General features: G+C 39.3%; 1 protein-coding gene across 2 annotated transcripts in view; it reads right to left on the bottom strand.

Moving 5' to 3' along the window:
* Nucleotides 1-19414, bottom strand: part of KIFAP3 (kinesin associated protein 3) — a 67283-nt gene that overhangs the window by 38027 nt on the left and 9842 nt on the right. For both annotated transcript variants that reach the window (XM_058030677.1, XM_058030678.1), the window contains exons 9-11: nucleotides 18762-18940; nucleotides 16492-16654; nucleotides 3559-3659 (exon numbers count right to left, since the gene is read on the bottom strand). In XM_058030677.1, coding sequence (XP_057886660.1) covers nucleotides 3559-3659; nucleotides 16492-16654; nucleotides 18762-18940 — 443 coding nt within the window. The remainder of the gene's footprint in view (nucleotides 1-3558; nucleotides 3660-16491; nucleotides 16655-18761; nucleotides 18941-19414) is intronic.

Genomic DNA, 19414 nt, shown 5'->3' with positions numbered 1-19414 from the left:
AGGCTCCTAAGCCATGGATTGCCATCATTTCACACACCTGGCCCTGCACTGTCCATTACATCACAGGCTGGCTATCCTGGCTCATTTGGTTCAACAGGAACATTGAAATGGCATTTGGAATATATGAACATGACTGAAATAAACCCATTTCTTTTCCCTCTGGTTCCAATCCTGACAGACAAGCCCTGCACAACTTCAGGGTTGGGGGACATCACCCTGTTTGCTTCTACAACCCACTCAGTTCATCAGAACATGGTTAGATTATAATGCAAGCCAGTGTGATGACAAGACTGAGATTACTGGAAGAAGAAACAACTAAGCCTAAAGATAAGCAGGACATAAGGTACAAAAATTGCAGCTCAGAAAGGGATGGGAGGACAAGAAAGCAAGAAATTATCATTAAATTTCATGACTAACTAATCATTAAATATTTGTGTGCTTGCCCCCTGGTGGAAAGACAAGTTTGTAATCCATTAAAAGCTAGAGAAAGTAGGTGAAGAATCCATTTAAACAGGAGAAAATAAAAAGAAACAACAGCATTGCAGGAATTCTCTCCAAATTATTTTACTCCAGCCATTCTGTATGTTTACCCATTATCAGATATCAGGCTCTCATTCCAACAGAACCAAAAACCCCCAAAATAAAAACTACATTACAACACAGCTATTTATGTCTTTCCTGAGACTTTCAGGTACTCATTTAAAAGCTATCATTGATTTCTTCCTCCTTTTCTTAAAAAGGTAGAATCAGATTTCTCTAGGTTGTTTTAAGAACTTATAAAATCCCTGGTTTATTAAATCCTTAAGCCTGACAGTCACATAAGAGGGAATTAACAGAGAAGAAAATTGCCATTTAACAAGTAGAACACGAGCATTCAAAAATCACCCCCTGCAACTCTTCTGTTACAAAACCTTTAAAAACAGATTTTTAAAACCCTTCAAATAATTTGAAGGGAAACATTCTCATTACTTACACAATACAAAATCTGTGGAAATTAAATGTTTAACAAGATGGGATTACACTGTTAATTACTGAACTACTTCTCTATAAAAGAAAAAATATATCCAGTTTCAATTAAAGCCATTCAAATTTTAAAATAATAGTTTCATACGAGTTCCATGTTTCCCATTATGTCTTCATTTAATTTGATTGCTTCTTGTGCCACTTCAAAAGGAAGAGTAATTGCTGCCAAATAGGAAATATTAAAATTAAATTTGTTCTGCTTTTACTATGTCCATTGTCATCTTTTACTGATTTAACAGGAAGGCAGTAAAAAGACTGCAGCATGTGCAATGAAGAGGCAGTAGTGTTCAATCAGACAAGTCCCATATTGAGTATCAGATACCACAGACCAGCACTGAAATCACTGTGTCTAGACTCTCTGGCACCTGCCTTCACTTATTTACCAGTGACCAGAGGCCAACCCCCACAGCTCTGTGTTCACATACACCTCTGTCCAACCCCCTCCCCAAGGCCAGCTCCAACATCTTTGAATGATTATGCCAGAACTGCATGCCTCAGGAATCTCTCCTGAGCGGCTACTCCCAACTCTGCTGTTTGAAGTGATGCTCTGGTTTCTGAACTTCAGCAGATAATGGCGGACAGGAGCAAAGGGGGCTGTCAAGAGAGGACGTTTACCAGCATTAAGCTGAAAAGAAGCTTAGAGATCAAAGAGGGCCCAAACAGGACAAGCGTGGTGGAAAACATGTGGGCAGCTTTGGAGAACCTTGCACACCGCTCTGCGGTAAAATATTAAATATCACCATGACATCACTGCCTAACCATGCCCTTTGATTGGCCAGGTTATTACCAATAAAGGCTTTTATAAGCATCTGGATGGCATTTGCACCTATTTAAACAAAACACGCATTGCTGAGGTCTAAACAAGAATGAACTGTTAATACTCACTTTTAACTGTTACTAGAGTAGCACCCACTAACTCCTGCAAACCACGAGCGAGCCCAGGGCAAGCCCTGCAGGCAGCCACAATCACACAGGGGCTGCTTTCTGCAAGCACCTTCTATACTGCTAAACATTAATTAGTATTTGTTAATGAACACCTTTCTTCAAAGAGACAAACCCACACGAGGGTGTATAGCATTCTGAAAAGAGATTTTGGGTTTCTCCGGTAGAATTAGAAATTTAAAACAATTTTCTTTTCCTGATGCCTTACCCACTTCCTATTGTTTTCTGCTACCTGTCTTCCTTGATAACCATGCTAATTTTGAGCATTCATTAGTAAAATTTAAGCTCTGGTTGCTCAGCTTCTTTTTGAACAGTGTGCAGATGTGAGCTGTGAAGCATCAACTGCCACAATAGCTATAGTTATACTTTCCAACTTTGTTGTTTATTTCACTAAAGCCCAGTGAAGGCAGCAGAATTGTCTGCTGCTCCACCAGTCTTTGAACACAGCTCTGTAAGGATTGGGGGTCCAGGAGTCACACCAAGATTCTCTGAAAGCACATCACAAGCAAGTCCTAAGACACCAGTGCAGGAGTTTGAGTTTGGCTGGTAACTGCCAGAACAAAGCAGGTCCCTTATATCACACAAATGCCTTAAAAGGGAATTGCTTCTTGTGGTAGAAATGACAGCAGGATGTTTACAATAACACTTTGCAACATAGATTAGTTATTCCCACCAGTTCTCCCCTCTCTATTATCCAAAATCATCTTGTACGTGGAAAAACTTCACCGATTTTGCCATAAGGTAATGACCAGAAACATTCTGACAACTTTCCATGACAACTTTCCATTCTGGAAGTATTTGATGTTAAAAACCTATTTGGCAGGAGAAGATACCATGGTGCAATTCTGAAGAAGCTACCAAAGAGCTTTTACTCTTAGGCAACACAGGCTTTCTCAACTCCAGCCTCACCAGGGCTGAGAAAAAGGTCAGTGAGAGAGGACTTGGTGCTTGAGAAAAACTAAAAACTAAAACAAACAAGAAACAAAACACATGCACACAAAAAACCAAACATACCCACAAATCCCCAAACCCCATGATATTGTGTCTGCTTGAGTCAATGAGTTAAGTAACAAAATGCAGGCTGAAAGATCAGTGAAGAGCCTTCCACAGTCACCAAGTCTCCCTTGCTGTACATGCCTGCAGTTGGAAAAGGAATTGTCATGTAGGAATGTAACCCTCCTTGGCTGGTTTCCAGCTCATATCCTGCAATACTGGAGACACTGACATTTTGATACCCAATGGGATCAGGCAAGAATGCCTTCTAAAACTGTAAAGGAAATACTTTCCACTCCATTCCCTAAGGAGCTGCTCTGCACAAGCTTTAATCTCTCTGAAGCATTCCCAATCTTCTGTAGGAATCCTCCGGGTCACCTGTAATTTCAGGAGTTCACTGGTGCAGCTCAAGTGTCAGCAGCAGTGACAGAGCTCGGTCACCTCTGATTTCCAGGGGACTGTCAAAGCCCAAAGAACAGTCCCCAAGCAGCACCGTGGCTGTTCCCTTTGTCACCTGCGGGTGTCAGTGCGAGCTCTGCCATGAGCGAGGGAGGCGCTCGGAGCACGAGGGAAGAGGGATTCGATAAGCTCATCACGTACCTGAGGGATACAGTCTGTGTATGCAAACATCGATTTAAAGCAATCGTCCATGCTGATGTGATACAGAATGCAAATCGCGACTTTTTTGTTGTTTTCGTTTCCTAGAAAGAGAAAAAAATATATTATTCTATTAGCTGTTGTTAAATACTCAAAAGAGGAAAATGAAAAGCAGAACAATCCTAGCTAATAGATGGAAAATTTAAATCAGAAATGACACCTTAATGAAAGGGTCCTGGCCTGGCCAAATGAACCACATATTAATGCAAAGAGGGAACCAGGGCAATAGTAAATATTCCTTCCTCTTCCCAGCACCTCAAAACACTTCCTTAACCCCACTCTGCAAGGCATTTATTTTGTGAAAGGAATGCTTAATAATGACTGGTCATCCAGAGAAAGGCTTAATCAGTTTCCAGCTAGAAAATTAAGATTTAGCTGTGGATATTCCTATTGAAATTAATAAAGAATTCACCAGTGGCAGAGAGAAAAAATAAGAACAATAAGAACTAAGTACCACTAAGAGGTGTTGTAGAAGGAGTCCACTGCCTTTCAAGCAAATACTCATTGTTTTACTCTCCTAAATAACAATATTATCCCCATTGGTGCCTTTTGTGTTTCATATATACCAAAAACTACATCAGTGTATTTTCACAGTGATATTTACCAAAGACTCCCAAGGAAAACTGGAGCAGTCGAGTGGGAGTGAAGTATTTAACTGAAAAGTTCTATAAAATCACCTTACACAAACATACAAATGTTTAAGAACAACACAGACAAATTTGCTTCTGACTCACTGCTAAAACCCACTGAGCATTCTCAAGTTCTCCTCTGGCCCTGCACGAGCAGGATATTGGCTATATATGGGATAAATGCATCTCAGCGTGTACATTAGTGAAACCAGGATGGAATAAGGTCACCAACTCCAGATTCATTCACAGTTCTTAACACAACTCATCAGCAATACCCCACCTCCCACTTCTATTGATGCTAAGTCAGAAAATATCTGTGTAACAATTTGGCAAAGAACAAAGATGTCATAAAGCAAAATTTCCCTTCTGCATACATCACTGGGAGCTGGAATTCCCTTTGAGCAGCAAGGATATGATGCCTTTATCCTGAGAATGAGCCCTTTTCAAAACTGAATTATCCAAAGAGACCCATGAAAGCCCTCTGGTAGCTGCCATACAAGTGAGTGAAGTATTCTTAGCCATGTTAAATCTAAAATCAGAGCTGATCTTTCAAAACTTTTTAGTCTTACCTGCTTGAAAAAATACAACTGGTATCACAATTGTCCATCCATTTAATGTGGGAGGAAGGATAATGCCCAAATGTGAAAGCTACTCTGATCATTATGAAAATAAAAGCACAGAAAACAAAATGAAGTGTGTGTTCTCTTTAGTGCTTCTCCTGAGACTGGTCACCTTACCTACATATTCACCTGCAGAACATTGGGAAAACAATAATTTCACAAAAAAACCCAAAAACTTCCCACACATACAGGTAAAAGTTTATTCTATACAAATTTAGAAGTTTACAGAAGAAGTTATTCCTCCAAATTTCAAGGGTCTAAAGAAAAAAAAAATCTGTTTATACTGCTCTTAACACTCCATGCCTGTATTTAGGACTTTTAAGACTCAATTTACAATTACACTTAGCTGATAATGCAGGAAACTGTGTGAAATAAAAGGTAAGCCAGTATAAAAGAGAGCAAAGCTCCCCAAAACACCAACAAGAAGAACTGGAATGAAGTCTGACCAAACCTTCAGCACATATGAACTGCCAGACCATTAACAAGAATGATGCTAAATGTTACTGTTTAACCTCTGTCCTTTGTGGGTTTTTTCTTCCCCATTTTTGCAAGTTTCATTTGTGCTAACATAAAGCATCAGTGAAGGTACAGTTTTATATTTGGTAAGCTCAGCAGCTCCCTGGTATTTGGCAATATTAGTGGCTTATTTTCAATCATAATAGGCTGATATTAGTAAAGTAAAAGTAAAAGATAAAGACCTTCTGTTTTCTTTCTTAGAGGAAACTCTGCAGGATTTTCTAACCCCTGTTTTTCCAAAGGTCTACTGGTCACATTAACCTTTCTGATGCCTGAACACCACCTTGGCTGTCAGTGCTAAATGACAGCACTACCTCAATTTCAAAACTACCAAAAATAATAAAAAATACCCAGATACTCAACCTAAATTGTGAAGAATATCTGGAATCCAAATAAACTTATTTTATTTGAACAAACTCCTTAAAGAGTTGCTTTCTAATGACCAGCACCTAAATCATTCTCTAAAAATGCATTCCATAAAGTAGATTTCATGACACACAAAAGGCAAAGACAGTTATAGTTTTCAAGAGAAGAACTGAATTTCAATTCCTCCTTGCTGTGCAGTTACCTGACCAATTTTCCTGAATTGCCCCTGTTCTATTGTCAACAGGGGGAACAGAGAAGGGTTTAAAGCATTTAAGTCACAACCAACCATTGGACAGCCTCAGCAAGGAAGTGCTTTTCAATTGTGAGTAAAACAAGTGAATTTTACTAATTTGTGAATAAAAGTAAACTGCAGAACAAAATCTGAATGGTAATCTGCCATTAACCTATCTTTTAAGTATTTAATGGTATATGTGTTTTAAGTTTCATTTCATTTGAATTTCCCAGAAAGGCAGAGATTTCAGGCTGATGTCTGCAAGTTTCACTGTTCTACTTTCCCTATGGATGCACTTTGGAAGGAAAAGCAGAACCCTGTGATTTTGTCAGTTCTCACACAAAACAGAGACAATTCCTGATCCAGAGAGTAAAACACTGCAGGACAATCAAGAGGAAGTGGTTGTACCAAGCCAATTCTCATCCTTTTACACTGGTACTCCAAAAACATCAACTGGCAGCTTACTTGACTATGTCAGTACCAAGCTTCCTTTTTTTCTAATTATTTTCTACTCATCTGAATGCTAATTAATTAACCCTGAGTGAAGCATTGCATAAAGACTTGGCTGTAAAAATTTCAAACCCTGCCCAGCAGCTGGCTGGAAAGCAGTTTTCCAAAGCACCAAGTGATACCTTTTCTGCTATTTTGGACCACTGCTGAAAAAGGAGCCATTGCAAGGAAGACTTCCTTATGACTGGGTAGAGTAAGGATCAATTATTGCCCTAACTGGAAAAAGCAAGAGGGAAAAAAACCCCAAAAAACAGATTTCTGCCAAATGTGTTCATAAAAAATCACCAAAGTTTTGGTGGAGTGCCAGAAAATTGTGGCCTACAAATGCTGGTAAGTTTTGAGCATCAAGCTTTTTATGACTGAAGGTGGAATAGCCAAATGGCCTAAAGCAGTAAGGGCAGCCCTGGAAAATAATGGCCTAGTCATTATGGATTCTTCTGGTATTTATAATAAAACATGAATCATAATGAACTCATTGGATATTATATGTGGGGGTCATAACCACTTTGATAGGATTTCCACAAGAATCTACCATTAATTAACCAAACAATTATTTGAAAGTGTAACTGAATTAGCTTTAGTTCTTATACAGCCATTCCTGAGAAATTGGTCATTCCCAGCTGAGTGCAGTTAATGCCTTAACAAACCAGTCATTAACTGCAGTTACTGATTTTGTGGGAATTATTATGTTATAAAATACACTCAACAGTTTATAGAAACAATACTTAAGTTTTTTTTTTTTTTGTTTTTTTTTTTTTTTGCAGCTGTAGTTCAGCTGGAGCAGATGGGATGGAAAAATATCAGGTCCCTGGGGCTGTTTTCACAACTAGTTTTCTGCAAATTAGAGAGGGAAATAAATACATGATGGGTTCTGAGTTCAAAATGGCTTCAGATTTTTAGCCTTTGAACATTAATAAGAAGCCATGTGCCAGTTCTGGGGACCAATGCCTGAATTCCATGTTTAGTTCTTATTCTGGTTAAAGATCTAAATAGTATTAGTAGCAGAGGCTAAAGGAAAAAATATGATTTCTTGATCACAAGATCAAGTCCTATATTTTGGTTGACTTTGTGAGCTTAAAATCAAAAAATCGTTCATTAGCTCCATGACAAAAAGAGAAACTCTAAAGCTGTAAAACTGAATTGCCAGTCTCAGCAGCAGCATTCTGCTTTCAAATGCTAAGGTAAAAAGGAGAATATAACTTCTGGACTAAATTATTCAAATATAACACTATCAGTAAATCAAGCAGCCATCACTTCTAATGGAATAATCAATGTCTCCACGTTAGATATGAAATATGCCCTATCCCACCCATGTGCACAACACTACCAACACTAAATCAAAACCAGAACACAAATGAGGATAAATATCTGTTAAAACAGAAGAGTGAGTCTTTATTTCAGTTTCAAACTCTAACACCCTAACACGATCTGCTGCAGAATTAGGCAAGTCAGAAATCTAGATTATTAGGAATGCCACAAACTGAATATCACACCTCTATCTGTCTCACCCTAATGTCAGAAAACAGATTAATAAAGAATTTATTCAAATGTATCATAATTAGCAGTGATTTTAAGAAAAAAGTTGATAGAAAGGTATCTCCACTTACCTCTACCCCATATCATTCCTCACAACCAGCTCTGAAGCAGTTGGACTGAGTTAGTCCATGTGTGCTCTAGACACATATTGGTTTGATTTACATATGTAAATATAAATCAGATTGGCTATATCAGTTTATTTTATCAAGAGAAACTGAAAGATTTTTCAAATCTGCTCAGACTCAAGGAGACTAGACATTGTAAATAAAACATTATGATAGTAATTACATACTAATAACCCCTCCTGTGCCTCCTTTATGTTATTTAAAACTGGCTTCATACCATAAGTCTAATTTAAAATCTCAATGTTGTCATGGTTAGGTTTGGGATTTATTTTTTGGGGGATTTTTTGGGGATTTTTCCCCCTTCTCCCAAAGAACTCAGTACATACCACATCTGAAACCTGGTTACAATTTTTTTTTTCCCTAGGAAACAAAAAAAGAACTTTAGTGATGAATCCTAAAGGACTAAAAACTGACTAATTTGAGTTATTTCATGTTGCAGCACAAGGAAAAACAAAGCTGCATGTCTGGAACCTCAGGCTTATTTCTAAGACAGACTGAAAACCATTCAGTAAGCATCTCAGTGTAGGACTGCCACTCAGAAAGAATGGTAATTAACACACTGCTGTAATTAAGTGTGCCTTTTTCTGAGGCAAAACATATCCCATTTGCTGTCCTTAGGATGGGCTATAACCAATCATACTTGAACTCCTGACTTCACACAGAAGCTGGAAGCTGATTAGTTGCAATATATATCCCATATACCTCACAAAGCAGAAAGAAATCAACTAAAAATTCAGATTAGACAGAAATCAAGAGGCAATAGGATTATCCCTGAAAGAAGAAGGTAAAGCTGCTTCTCTTTTCTCCACAGAATATTATGTTTTGGGTTAGGCTATGACCAAGAAAGAAAGCAAGATATAGAAAAAAAAGTTAAGGACTGGACTAGAAATCAGAACAGGTTCTCAGTCTGATTCAAACTAAGTAAACACTTCCAAAATAAGTGGAAAAAATTTTAAGCAAAGATCTTCTTCCAGAAGTCTCCATCACACTACTTAGATTAAATAGAAATATACAGGACATGCATAATTTTTGCCATATCTGCACTATGATTTCATTAAAGTACATCAACTGTTCTGACTGAAATTACTACAAATTATTGAGACTTTTTGGATCTAAACACACCCTTCTATTTAGTTTGGCATTCAGAAGGAAAGGAAATAGGTGGAGGCTTTCTGTGCTCCTCTGGATGGATGGTGCAGCTGGATTCCAACATGCTCCTGCTTGGAGGAGGAACAAACCCAATGCAGGATGGGTTCTCTTGCCTTGAGAAAGGGATGATTCACCACTCTGAAATGGAAACTGGTTTTACCTCTCTTGAAGATGCTCAAGTACAACCCTGAGGTTCAAATCTACTAAGCCCAAAAAGTGGAGTTAAATATTGGTTGAGCTTTATAGAGTCTTCCAGATAGCAAGAATTGAATTCCATACTCTTCAAGCACCCATTTAAAAGGGTTTGAAGAGAATATTATCAACTGACAAAGCATTTCTCACCTCAGCAACTGCAGACATGAGGAATCTACAGTTGGTTTTTTGGACTGCACCAAGCATTTGAGAAACTCTTAAGTAGGGAACAAACTTGTGAGTTAAGATGCTTGCACATGTCTTGAAGGAAAGCAGAGTGTAACCTTCTCCCTTACATCTGAACTTGTAAAATCCTCAGGAGCTCTAGGTCTACCCCAGCAGCAAAACTGTTCAATGTGGTGCTTTGAGGGTGCCCCTCTGCCTGCAGCCCTCACAACAGCTCTGGGGAAGGTGCTCCTCTCTTCCACCCTGGCCCTCTTCATGATGATGTTACCACAGATCAGCAGAAATGCCCCACCCCTTCCTTATGGAGGTTTTCCCAATAAACCAGAACTAGTTGTTTGTGTTCTGTCATGCTTCAGGCATCCAAGTTAAGCTCTGTAAAGCTTTCAGATGTCAACAGCTCAGCAGATTTACTTTTTACTGTGAAATATTAATTTGCTCTTGCAATAAGCTAAGAAATCATTAAAAGCATTGAATTAATCAGTCACATCTTGTAAGCTCCACAACAGAAATACTGGCTCAGAGATCCTTTCCATTCCTGAGTTCAAAGAATTTCCAACAACTTGGATCCCTCATCTTTAGATTGCTGCCATCTCTCCACTCCTGTCCTTGCTGCTGCCATGAGCATTTTTATTTCCAGTCAACACACATGAAGTTAGTTTCTTATGTTCCACTGAAGCTATCCTCTTTACTAAAAAAGCCAATAACTCAGGTAAATTCACACATGCACTTGCACACCACAGCAAGGAGTTTTCACTCACATGATAGCGATGTGTCTCTACACTCAATTCTGTATTTCTCAAAATGAGAAGTCATCTCTTCTTTAAAGTTTGCTGTCTATATCCACATTCAAAGTATCTAAATTTAAATGCTGAGTTCTAAAGTTCTAAGACACATTGTGCACCCCCCTCTCTTTATATCACTCAGACATGTTTAAGTCTATCTGCACTTCTAATAAGGATTTTGAAAAATCAATGTTAAGAGATGTTTTTTGTTTGTGGGGGTTTTTGTGTCGGGCTTCTTTTTGTTTGTTGTTGAGGGTTTTCTTTTTTATTTCATTCTTGGCCATACTCACCACAAATGATAAAAAAACTCCCATTAAAATAAATCCCTTAATAATTGCTGCTTTCCAACAGACTGGTCCCTGTAGTTGAACTGTTACTTAATGTGCTTCAGCCAGCCTTCACTATAAAGGAATGGAGACACCCCAGGCAATATTCACACAAGCAGTATTGGAACCAGCTGCTGCAGAGCCACCTTAGGAAAAAAAGGTTTCTCAATTTAATTGGGAAAACAGGAGGAAGCATAAATTTTACTGCCATTAATAACTTCAAGCAATCCTGATATGACTTTACCTCACCCTGATGGCTGGACATGTGCTTTTTGTTAGGGTCTTTGCCACATCTGACCCTCATTGTTTGCTCACTTGATCAGGTAAGAAAATGTATGTTTCTTTATAGGATAAACGAGGCCTATTAAAGTCAGAAAAAACACTGCAGTAGCCTATAAGAAGCTCCATTTTTCAACAGATGTGTGAAGCTCCATAATAAGTTCATTACAAAAAGGCCAAGTGAACGCATAAAGAGAGCATATCTACTTTAAGCCTTCTTAAAAGAAACTTTCATAAAAGGAATAGAGCATTAAAAGCCCACAGCACTCCGTTAATTAGAGAGCAAAGTACTACTTGGCTTTTTTACCAGCAGTCACCTTATAATCCAGCTTGGCTGCACACCATATCAAGCCTTGATTGTTAAGAAGCCCAACACACAACTGTGTTTGGCAATTCTTTGATTGCTCATTAAAGCCAACTTGTAAAGAATGGAAAAATATCAGAGGAATTTCAGCAGTTCCCAGAAAAGATTCTGTCAATGAATCCAGTGCAGACAGGCTCCTCACTGAGGGCTAAATATGACTGTCAGTGCTACTCTCTGCTCTGGCTTCTCCAGCTTAAATGAACAAGACACAGAAGCCTGACTTACTCTGGAGTTTCCACAGCCCATGAATTTTTATCTAAAATTAGTTGGCTACTCCTTCTCATTGTGCTTATATTAAAGAAATTAAGAACATCATGCCAGGATGCTCACATTAATAAGGCAGAGAGGCTGGGCACAATCTGTGACTGGCAAAACCATACTGGTGCTACCTGGGGCTGCCCACACTGTATTTCACAGTGCTGTATAACAAACCCTCATCTGCTTGGCTGAAACACAAATCCACAAGGCCAAAGTGCTTTCAGCCACTGTAATCTGTGCTGGAAAACATAACCCAGGATGTTCCTCACCACATAAAATCTATTTGAGTTTGACTACCTGGGGCTGCCCACACTGTATTTCACAGTGCTGTATAACAAACCCTCATCTGCTTGGCTGAAACACAAATCCACAAGGCCAAAGTGCTTTCAGCCACTGTAATCTGTGCTGGAAAACATAACCCTGGATGTTCCTCACCACCTAAAATCTATTTGAGTTTGACTGACTGAGTGGCACTTTCACAACCCTTCTGTACTCCAGGTTCCCTTTGGGCCTGATTTGCAACCAGTCCTGTTTTGTGACCCACTCACTTTTCAGCTCACCAGTATCTGTGTTCAATCTTCCATTTTTAAAAGCAGACAGTAATTGCAAGCAACAGAAGAGATACTTAAGTCTGACTTCCAAGCATGATGGGGTTTTATTCTTTCAGCATGGCTTGCACTGGGGAGTGAATGAAACGAAAATGGCATTTCAGGACAATATGTATTGAGTACACCTAAGAACTGTCCAGCAGCTCTGGGAGATGAACACACACATCAAAGAGATTATTTGTTCCCCACACAGTCAGACTTACCCTTTTTACTCTCTGAGCAGCACCACAGTTCCTTCCCACTGTAACAGCTTTTGCAGAATTCCCTGCAATTTGCACCCTTGGAGAGGGATATCTCACTGATGGCAGGGACAGGGCTGCTGCCAGAAGCTGCTTCTCAACAGGGCTCCACCATGAGCTTTTCAGGCTTAACCCCCACAGCAGCACTCAGCTGGCTCTGCTGTACAAACTGCCTGCTGTTCTCATGGCAAATGGGAACTATTTGTCTCACTTCACAAAGGCTAAGGAACAACTCAGAGTCAGCATAAAATAGAGCCCTTATTAAAAGACTATGCATCACAAGCTGTGCCTATATTTAACAGAGCTGTACTAAAAATTTTGTATTCAATTTGGCCACTTAACTGAAAAACAAAGTGGATTTGGTCCAAACAAAAAATGAGGGGGTTTTATTTTTCCTTGAATGTTTTCTTCTGTTTGTTGCCAGGGCATTTACTTTAGAAGCCAATCACACATCCAGGGGAAGAATTATGAAAAAGGGTAACATTTCCCTGATGTCCAACAATGGAAGAGCATTTCCAGGAATCAAGAAAACAGATTTGTATCCTGTTTTTGAAGTTCAGCTCTGTGTTTCCCCCTTTCCAAACTCTACCATAATTGGGGGCAAGTCACTCCTATGCTCCACTTCCCTTGAATTCTGCCATGCAAAGCACAATGAGAGCACTCTAAGAGTGAAGCAAACCTGCAAGGAGAGGAGTGTAGCAGGCTGCTTTGGTATTTTACCAAGGGGATGACTGGAAGACACTGAACCTGTGTTTTCCACATTTCAGGCAAAAATCTAGTTTAAACCTCTTGGTGAATTCACATGAATTCTCACCTTAGGCAACTCAAGTCACACTTCACAGATATTGGCACAGAAAGATGACTCTAAATCTAAGATGACTTAGAAATCTAAAAGTGATTTCAAAGTATTAAAACAAAGCCACACTACAAAAACCATTCTCTGCAGGGCCCTGGTGATTCAACATTTAAAAGGACTTCTTAAAGGATGGAAGTCACACAAAGCAAGAAAATCTCTTTTCACAGCTCCTAACCACCCTGTGCATGGAAAAAGCTGAGTGCAGCAGGCTGTAGCTTACAGGCCTCCACAGCTCTGCTCCAGCTTCAGATCTCAAATCTGAAGCCAAACTTCCCTCAGCTGCACACAGCTCTTTGAGAGTCACAGGCTAACAAAGATCAGCTGTGGCTGATTAATTTGGGTGCCTGCAGGGAGCAAGAGGAGCTTTGTCATATACAATACTTGAGACTTGTGAAGAGAAGCAAGTGGTGCTGACTGGCACAGCTACATGGGGAAGCAGGCATTGGCACTGTTAAAAAGAAAAAGCTAATTAAAATGGAAACCAAGACTTAAGCAGAGTTTCTCATGTCCATGGCTTTCAACAGCAGCCTCAACACTCTGGAGTGTGATGGAAAGAAAGATGTTCCTTCTCCATTATACCCATGGCATATTTATTCCTCTCCTGAGAGCTCAGTTGGAGCCAGTTCATCCCCACTGTTCAGCCTCCACCTCCATTTAGAGCCTTCCTGCTCCCAAACAATTCAGTGTCCCTTGGGAGAGCAGAGCATCTTCCAGATCTGCAGGCTGCATTCAGCTCCATGCTAAGCCCTAAACCCCTAACAAACAAATCCTTTAATTCTTTGCCATCTCAACTCTCCCCTTAAACACCTATTACACTTAATTTGTACCCATCTCAAACCCAGTGCTAAAAACTCAGAGGCTCAGCATGCATAAATGCTAAATTTCAGGAGGTTGAGTCAGCACACTTGACCTCTTGGCATTAAGAGTTGTACAAGGACTTGTCAACAGCTGTTGTGCTGTGTTTAGCACTTGGAGATGACCTGCAAATGTAAACTGAAGGGTACTGACTTGAATAATGTGTGTTTAATATCCAAATAACCTGTATGAATGGGGCATCTGGCACATGGCAGTTTTATTATTCAGATTGCAGACTTCTCTCAGACAGGATATGGCAAGTGATACAATTGTTAGAATCACCATACCAAGAAAAGTCTCACAAACCCTAGTCATGGCTTAAAGAAGCAAGTGATAGAATTTTTAGCACATCAAAAGTAAGTATCAACCAATTCTACAGGGAGAAGCAAGAACAGCACATGCCTCTATGAAAAATTCAAATTAAAAAAGAAAGAATGGTTGAATACATCTTCGGTGAGAAAAGAAACACACTGAATATTCTGGAAGTACCAGCATTACTTGCAATAATTATCCTAACAACTACAAATTAGTAACTAGTACTTCTGAGCTAAACAGCCTTCACACAGGCCTAGTTACAAGTCTAAGAGAATGGCATTTGAAAAGCAATTCTCCTCTCCATGTTACAAACAGACACTAAAAGCAGATATTTAACTGATGAGTTCAGTCTGACTGATATTAAATGGAGAATTTCTGGAAGCAGGGACTTCCGTGATTTGTGTCATTGCCAGGGGTGACAAATCCCCCCCCAGAAGCCCCCCTCAGACCACAGCAATATCTGCTGTATGAACAAAAGGGACACGTTCCTGCTCCAAAAACCTTACAACCCAAGCTGAACCAAAAAGATTCAAAGATTTCCTCATCAGCTTCCATTTCTCAGTTGACTTTACTACCAAATAACATTGTCTTGAGGATATAAAATAAAGAAGAGGGCTTTCAAATGCCAATTTTCACCATCCTAGCTCAGACCAGAGCTAACAGAAAGTATAAAAGGATGTGAGGCATGGCAGGCTGTACCACCTAGCTGTTGTATAATAATCACCAACAGGATCAAGGCTTCCAAAGCACTCTAAGTTTTTATGGTGTTCAATAAACAGCAAAAAGGCTGTGATGAGGTTGAAGTAGAATTGAGAAGACAAACAACCCTAAGAGAATTCACAGCTAGAGGAGAAAGCTGAGATTCACCACTGCATTACCCCTGCCCCAGCCAGGATCTGATACACCCTCTGCACTGGATTCAGCACATCCCAAAGCCAAAGGGTTTCAGAAGACTTTAGCAATGTCTTGCATCAGTGATTCACACAAACAAGATTCTCTATTCCCACTCAGCAATCCCTAAAGCCAAAAGCTGCTAAACCTTTAGTGTATCAACCAGAGCAACCCCCAGGTCTGGCCTCCTCAGCCAAACAACACAAAAAGCAACAGAGTCCCTCCTCAGAACTCCAGCATTTGATCAAACAGAACAATCCTCTACTTTTTCCAAATTCCTTATTGTTTCCACGGCTTTCCCCTAGAGACAACAAAGTTTCACTTGTAACTGATGTACTTACATGATCTTAACACAAGACTGCCAAGCTGCAAGTCTAGAAATCAGTACACCCTAGATTGAAAACTAACAAAATTGGGAGATTTCTGATCTCTATGGACAAGTTCCAAGAGCTAGCAGGTATACCAAGCTTCACTAAAAAGAAATATTTATATATATGTAGCTTGTACCTACATCAGCCCTGTGAAGTTGCTGGCTATTTTCCCTAGGTGCTCCCCCAGAATGACAAACATCACTCATGTGTCAGCTCATGGGGTTTTCAGGTAGCTACTGAAGTGATTTTTGAAAACTAACAAAATTGGGAGGGGTCTGATCTGTTTGGACAAGTTCCAAGAGCTAGCAGGAACACCAAGCTTCACTAAATATTTATATATATAGTTTGTACCTACATCAGCTGGGCTCTGTGAAGTTGCTGGCTGTTTTCCCTAGGTGCTCCCCAAGAATGACAAACATCACTCATGTGTCAGCTCATGGGGTTTTCAGGTAGCCACAAAGGTAATTTTTAAAGACTGGAAGATTCATTCTACAGCTCAAGAGACCCTAGAAGTAAATCTACAGGAATCTACAAGATGATGTGAATGCCAGCAAGCTGGGAGTGGTGAGGAGGTGGCAAAAACACAAGTGACACAGCAACCCTCAGGTACATGATACCATGATGCAAAGAGCTTCACTGCAATGTCTGTGTTAGACCAAAAGAAGACATACCCAGCAGTGCAGTGAGTTTGGGAAGCAAACCAACATGGACCATTTTACTTCTCAGGCCTGTGTCAAAGGAGAGATTCAGCAAGAGTCGAAGAGTGATATTCAGCAGGTCTTCATGTTCACATGGCACCATTTTCACAAGTTTTTCAATAATATCCATTTCAACCTGTATTTCAAGGGAAAAAAAACCAAAACCATAATCCATCCAAACTTACTCTGGCTTCAATATCCAATTTGTAGCCATAACAGTGACTGTTAATGCAGTTTCATCTGAAGTAGTTTCACTTATGCCTTTGTGGTTGAAATCTTCTAGATTGGCTTACTGGGAAACATTGATTAAAAAAGGCTTTGAACCAACAAGTTCATATGTCTTGAAAACATTCCTCACTGTTGGAATACTGCAGGAATGTGGTAAAGACATCACCTGCAAAACTAGATTGGGGTAAGCAAACTCATTTAAACTTTAACACATGCAATCCTGCAGCAACTGCCAGTGGAGTCAAAGATAGAGCCAACCAAGAAAGACAGAAAATTGGCACCCAAAAAGAATTTGAGACCTTTCATTATGAATTTCAAATCAAGCCCTAGCCAGAAGTGTGCATGTGCTCTCAGAAGAGGCATGCCATCCTACATGTCAATTTAATAAAAGCATGAAAGTCATCTTGAAACATGTATCACTTTCAAATTAAAAAGTGGAATCCAGAAACTGAGAAGTGGTATCAGTTCCTGAGATCATGTTCACTTCACCAGCCAGAAAACACATCTGAACTGGCAAGACTTCAGAAAGTTTTTATCATGTTTTAAGCAACATTTCTGAGCTTTTATTTGACACAATCTTTTAAATGCATTCCTTTTTTTTTTTTTTTTTTTTTTTTTTTTTTTTGTTTCCCAGATCCTTCTTTGGCCAGAAGGAGGCACATTAAATTCCTTGGCATTCTTCAGACTTCTCCATGTACATTACTAGTCTGGTTATAAATAGACACTGAATGAACACTAAGAAAAGAAACTACAGCTCTCCCCACACAGGCCAGTGCAATAATCAACAACTGCCTGGACAGCTTTGATCAGAAACAATCAGATAGCAACAACTCCTACCTCACTGCTTTGAATTTCATATGGCCCTGCAACAGCCAAGGAAAGAATGTGCTATAAATACACATGAATTATTCACTGGTACTCAGAATCAGGTGCTGAACAACTAATTTTGGTTCATTTTGCCTTGGGCAGTTTTGTATTACTGCCCAATACAAATATCAGAACATTTTCTCCTTCACTGGTAGCTTTCCTTAATAATACCATGGAGAAAAAAGCATCATCTTTATGGTCAGTAAGGAATGCTCACACAGCTGACCTGAAGCACACCAACATTTCCAAAACTGTTAGAACATTCTGAAATCAAATTGATTCAACAACTTTGTTTATCTTTCCAGTAAATCAGGAGGAATGGGGAAAGTGTGCCAGCAAATCAGTGGGCTGGAGAGCAAATCCTTATTTTTCTAACCAAGTCCCATATATAAATAAGGGAGATACTGCTTGTCTGCAGTGTTCAGTGCACATGCATGCAAAGGTCCAGTTAATTCACTGCTGCTTTTACACAGATCTTTTCACCTCACAATCTCTGTACACCACTGATCTCAGATTACCTCTTGGATAAAGAAAATGTATCATTTTCATCTAATTAATTGAAATAGAGGCACAAAAGTGAAGTCAAGCATCTATTACAGTATCAGTAAAAGAGGTACTTGGCTAGAGTTTAAAGTCACAAAACAAATTATGCTACAATTTCAGATGTGTAAGACTTCACAAAAAAAAAAATTATGAAGAATAACTGCCTCCACTTCTTTGGAGGAAGGAACCAAACTGACACAGGAAATAAATAAACAAGAATAAAGAGAATAAATATCTCTCTTCCCAAGTCAATACATGGCAGAAACAACAATATGTTGTCACAAGAGTATAGTCTGGGGGCAGAGTCATGGGCACCACCATAACTGGGGATAAAACAAGACTCTGAGGTGCTGAATTCAAAATCTGGAATTTTGTGGACCATATTTTGCAGCATATTCTCTGTTTGGGATTTCCTCAACAGTTTGCAGTAGGTTATGACTGGATGTTGTGCTTTTCTTGCCCTCATTTTACTTGTAACAAAACAGAATAATCAGTGCTAGAGATACTCAGTGTGAAAACAGAGATGTTTCCCTCTTCCCTCCAACCACACCAAGTTTTCAGATCTCCAACCTTCCCAGCATTCAGTGGAGTGCTACAAGCCTCACCATATCATTTTTGTTCTCCATGAAAATGCTGAGTTTCTTCAGGAAGGTCACGACGAGGATGAGCAGCTCAAAATTATCGCGGTCCAGAGCTTTCACCAGCATGTGCACAATGTTCTTGTTCCTCATCTTCAGCTCAATGCGAGTGTCCTCAGCCAGGTTGAGCAGCAGGTAAATGGCAACTGGCAAAGGTCAACACAAATCACACCCAACACAACAAATCTCTATTTATACTTCAAGTACTGAAGACAAGACTTTCAGAAGCATTTTGCTCCCTTTTCAATGCATTTTGAAGGAAATTGCAAGTGAATGCCTTTTTTTGGCCTCTTGAAGAAGCATTAAGAACATTAATTCTAATTGTGGCTCTGAAAAAAATTAGAATTATGATAACTAGAAGCTTTTTATGTTGTGTGATTTGTGTTTTTTAAAATTCCAATTCCAACAGGAAGCAGTAAAAAGCCCCTCTCAGGAAAGGTTCACCACTCAGATCATTTCAATCTAACATGAAGTGTATTTTAATACAAAAACTGGGATAGAATGAAATCTATTCAAAGAGTCAGATACAAGCAAAATTAGGTAAATTTAAAAAAATTTCAAATACCCAACTCCTCCCAAACCAATATAATAACCAAAGAAGAGTGGATCACTTTTGCTTT

This window comes from Melospiza georgiana, chromosome 9 (assembly GCF_028018845.1).
Source record: "Melospiza georgiana isolate bMelGeo1 chromosome 9, bMelGeo1.pri, whole genome shotgun sequence".
In the NCBI taxonomy this organism is placed as follows: domain Eukaryota; kingdom Metazoa; phylum Chordata; class Aves; order Passeriformes; family Passerellidae; genus Melospiza; species Melospiza georgiana.
The sequence above is the reverse complement of the archived record's forward strand: the minus strand, read 5'-3'. Positions and strand labels throughout refer to the sequence as shown.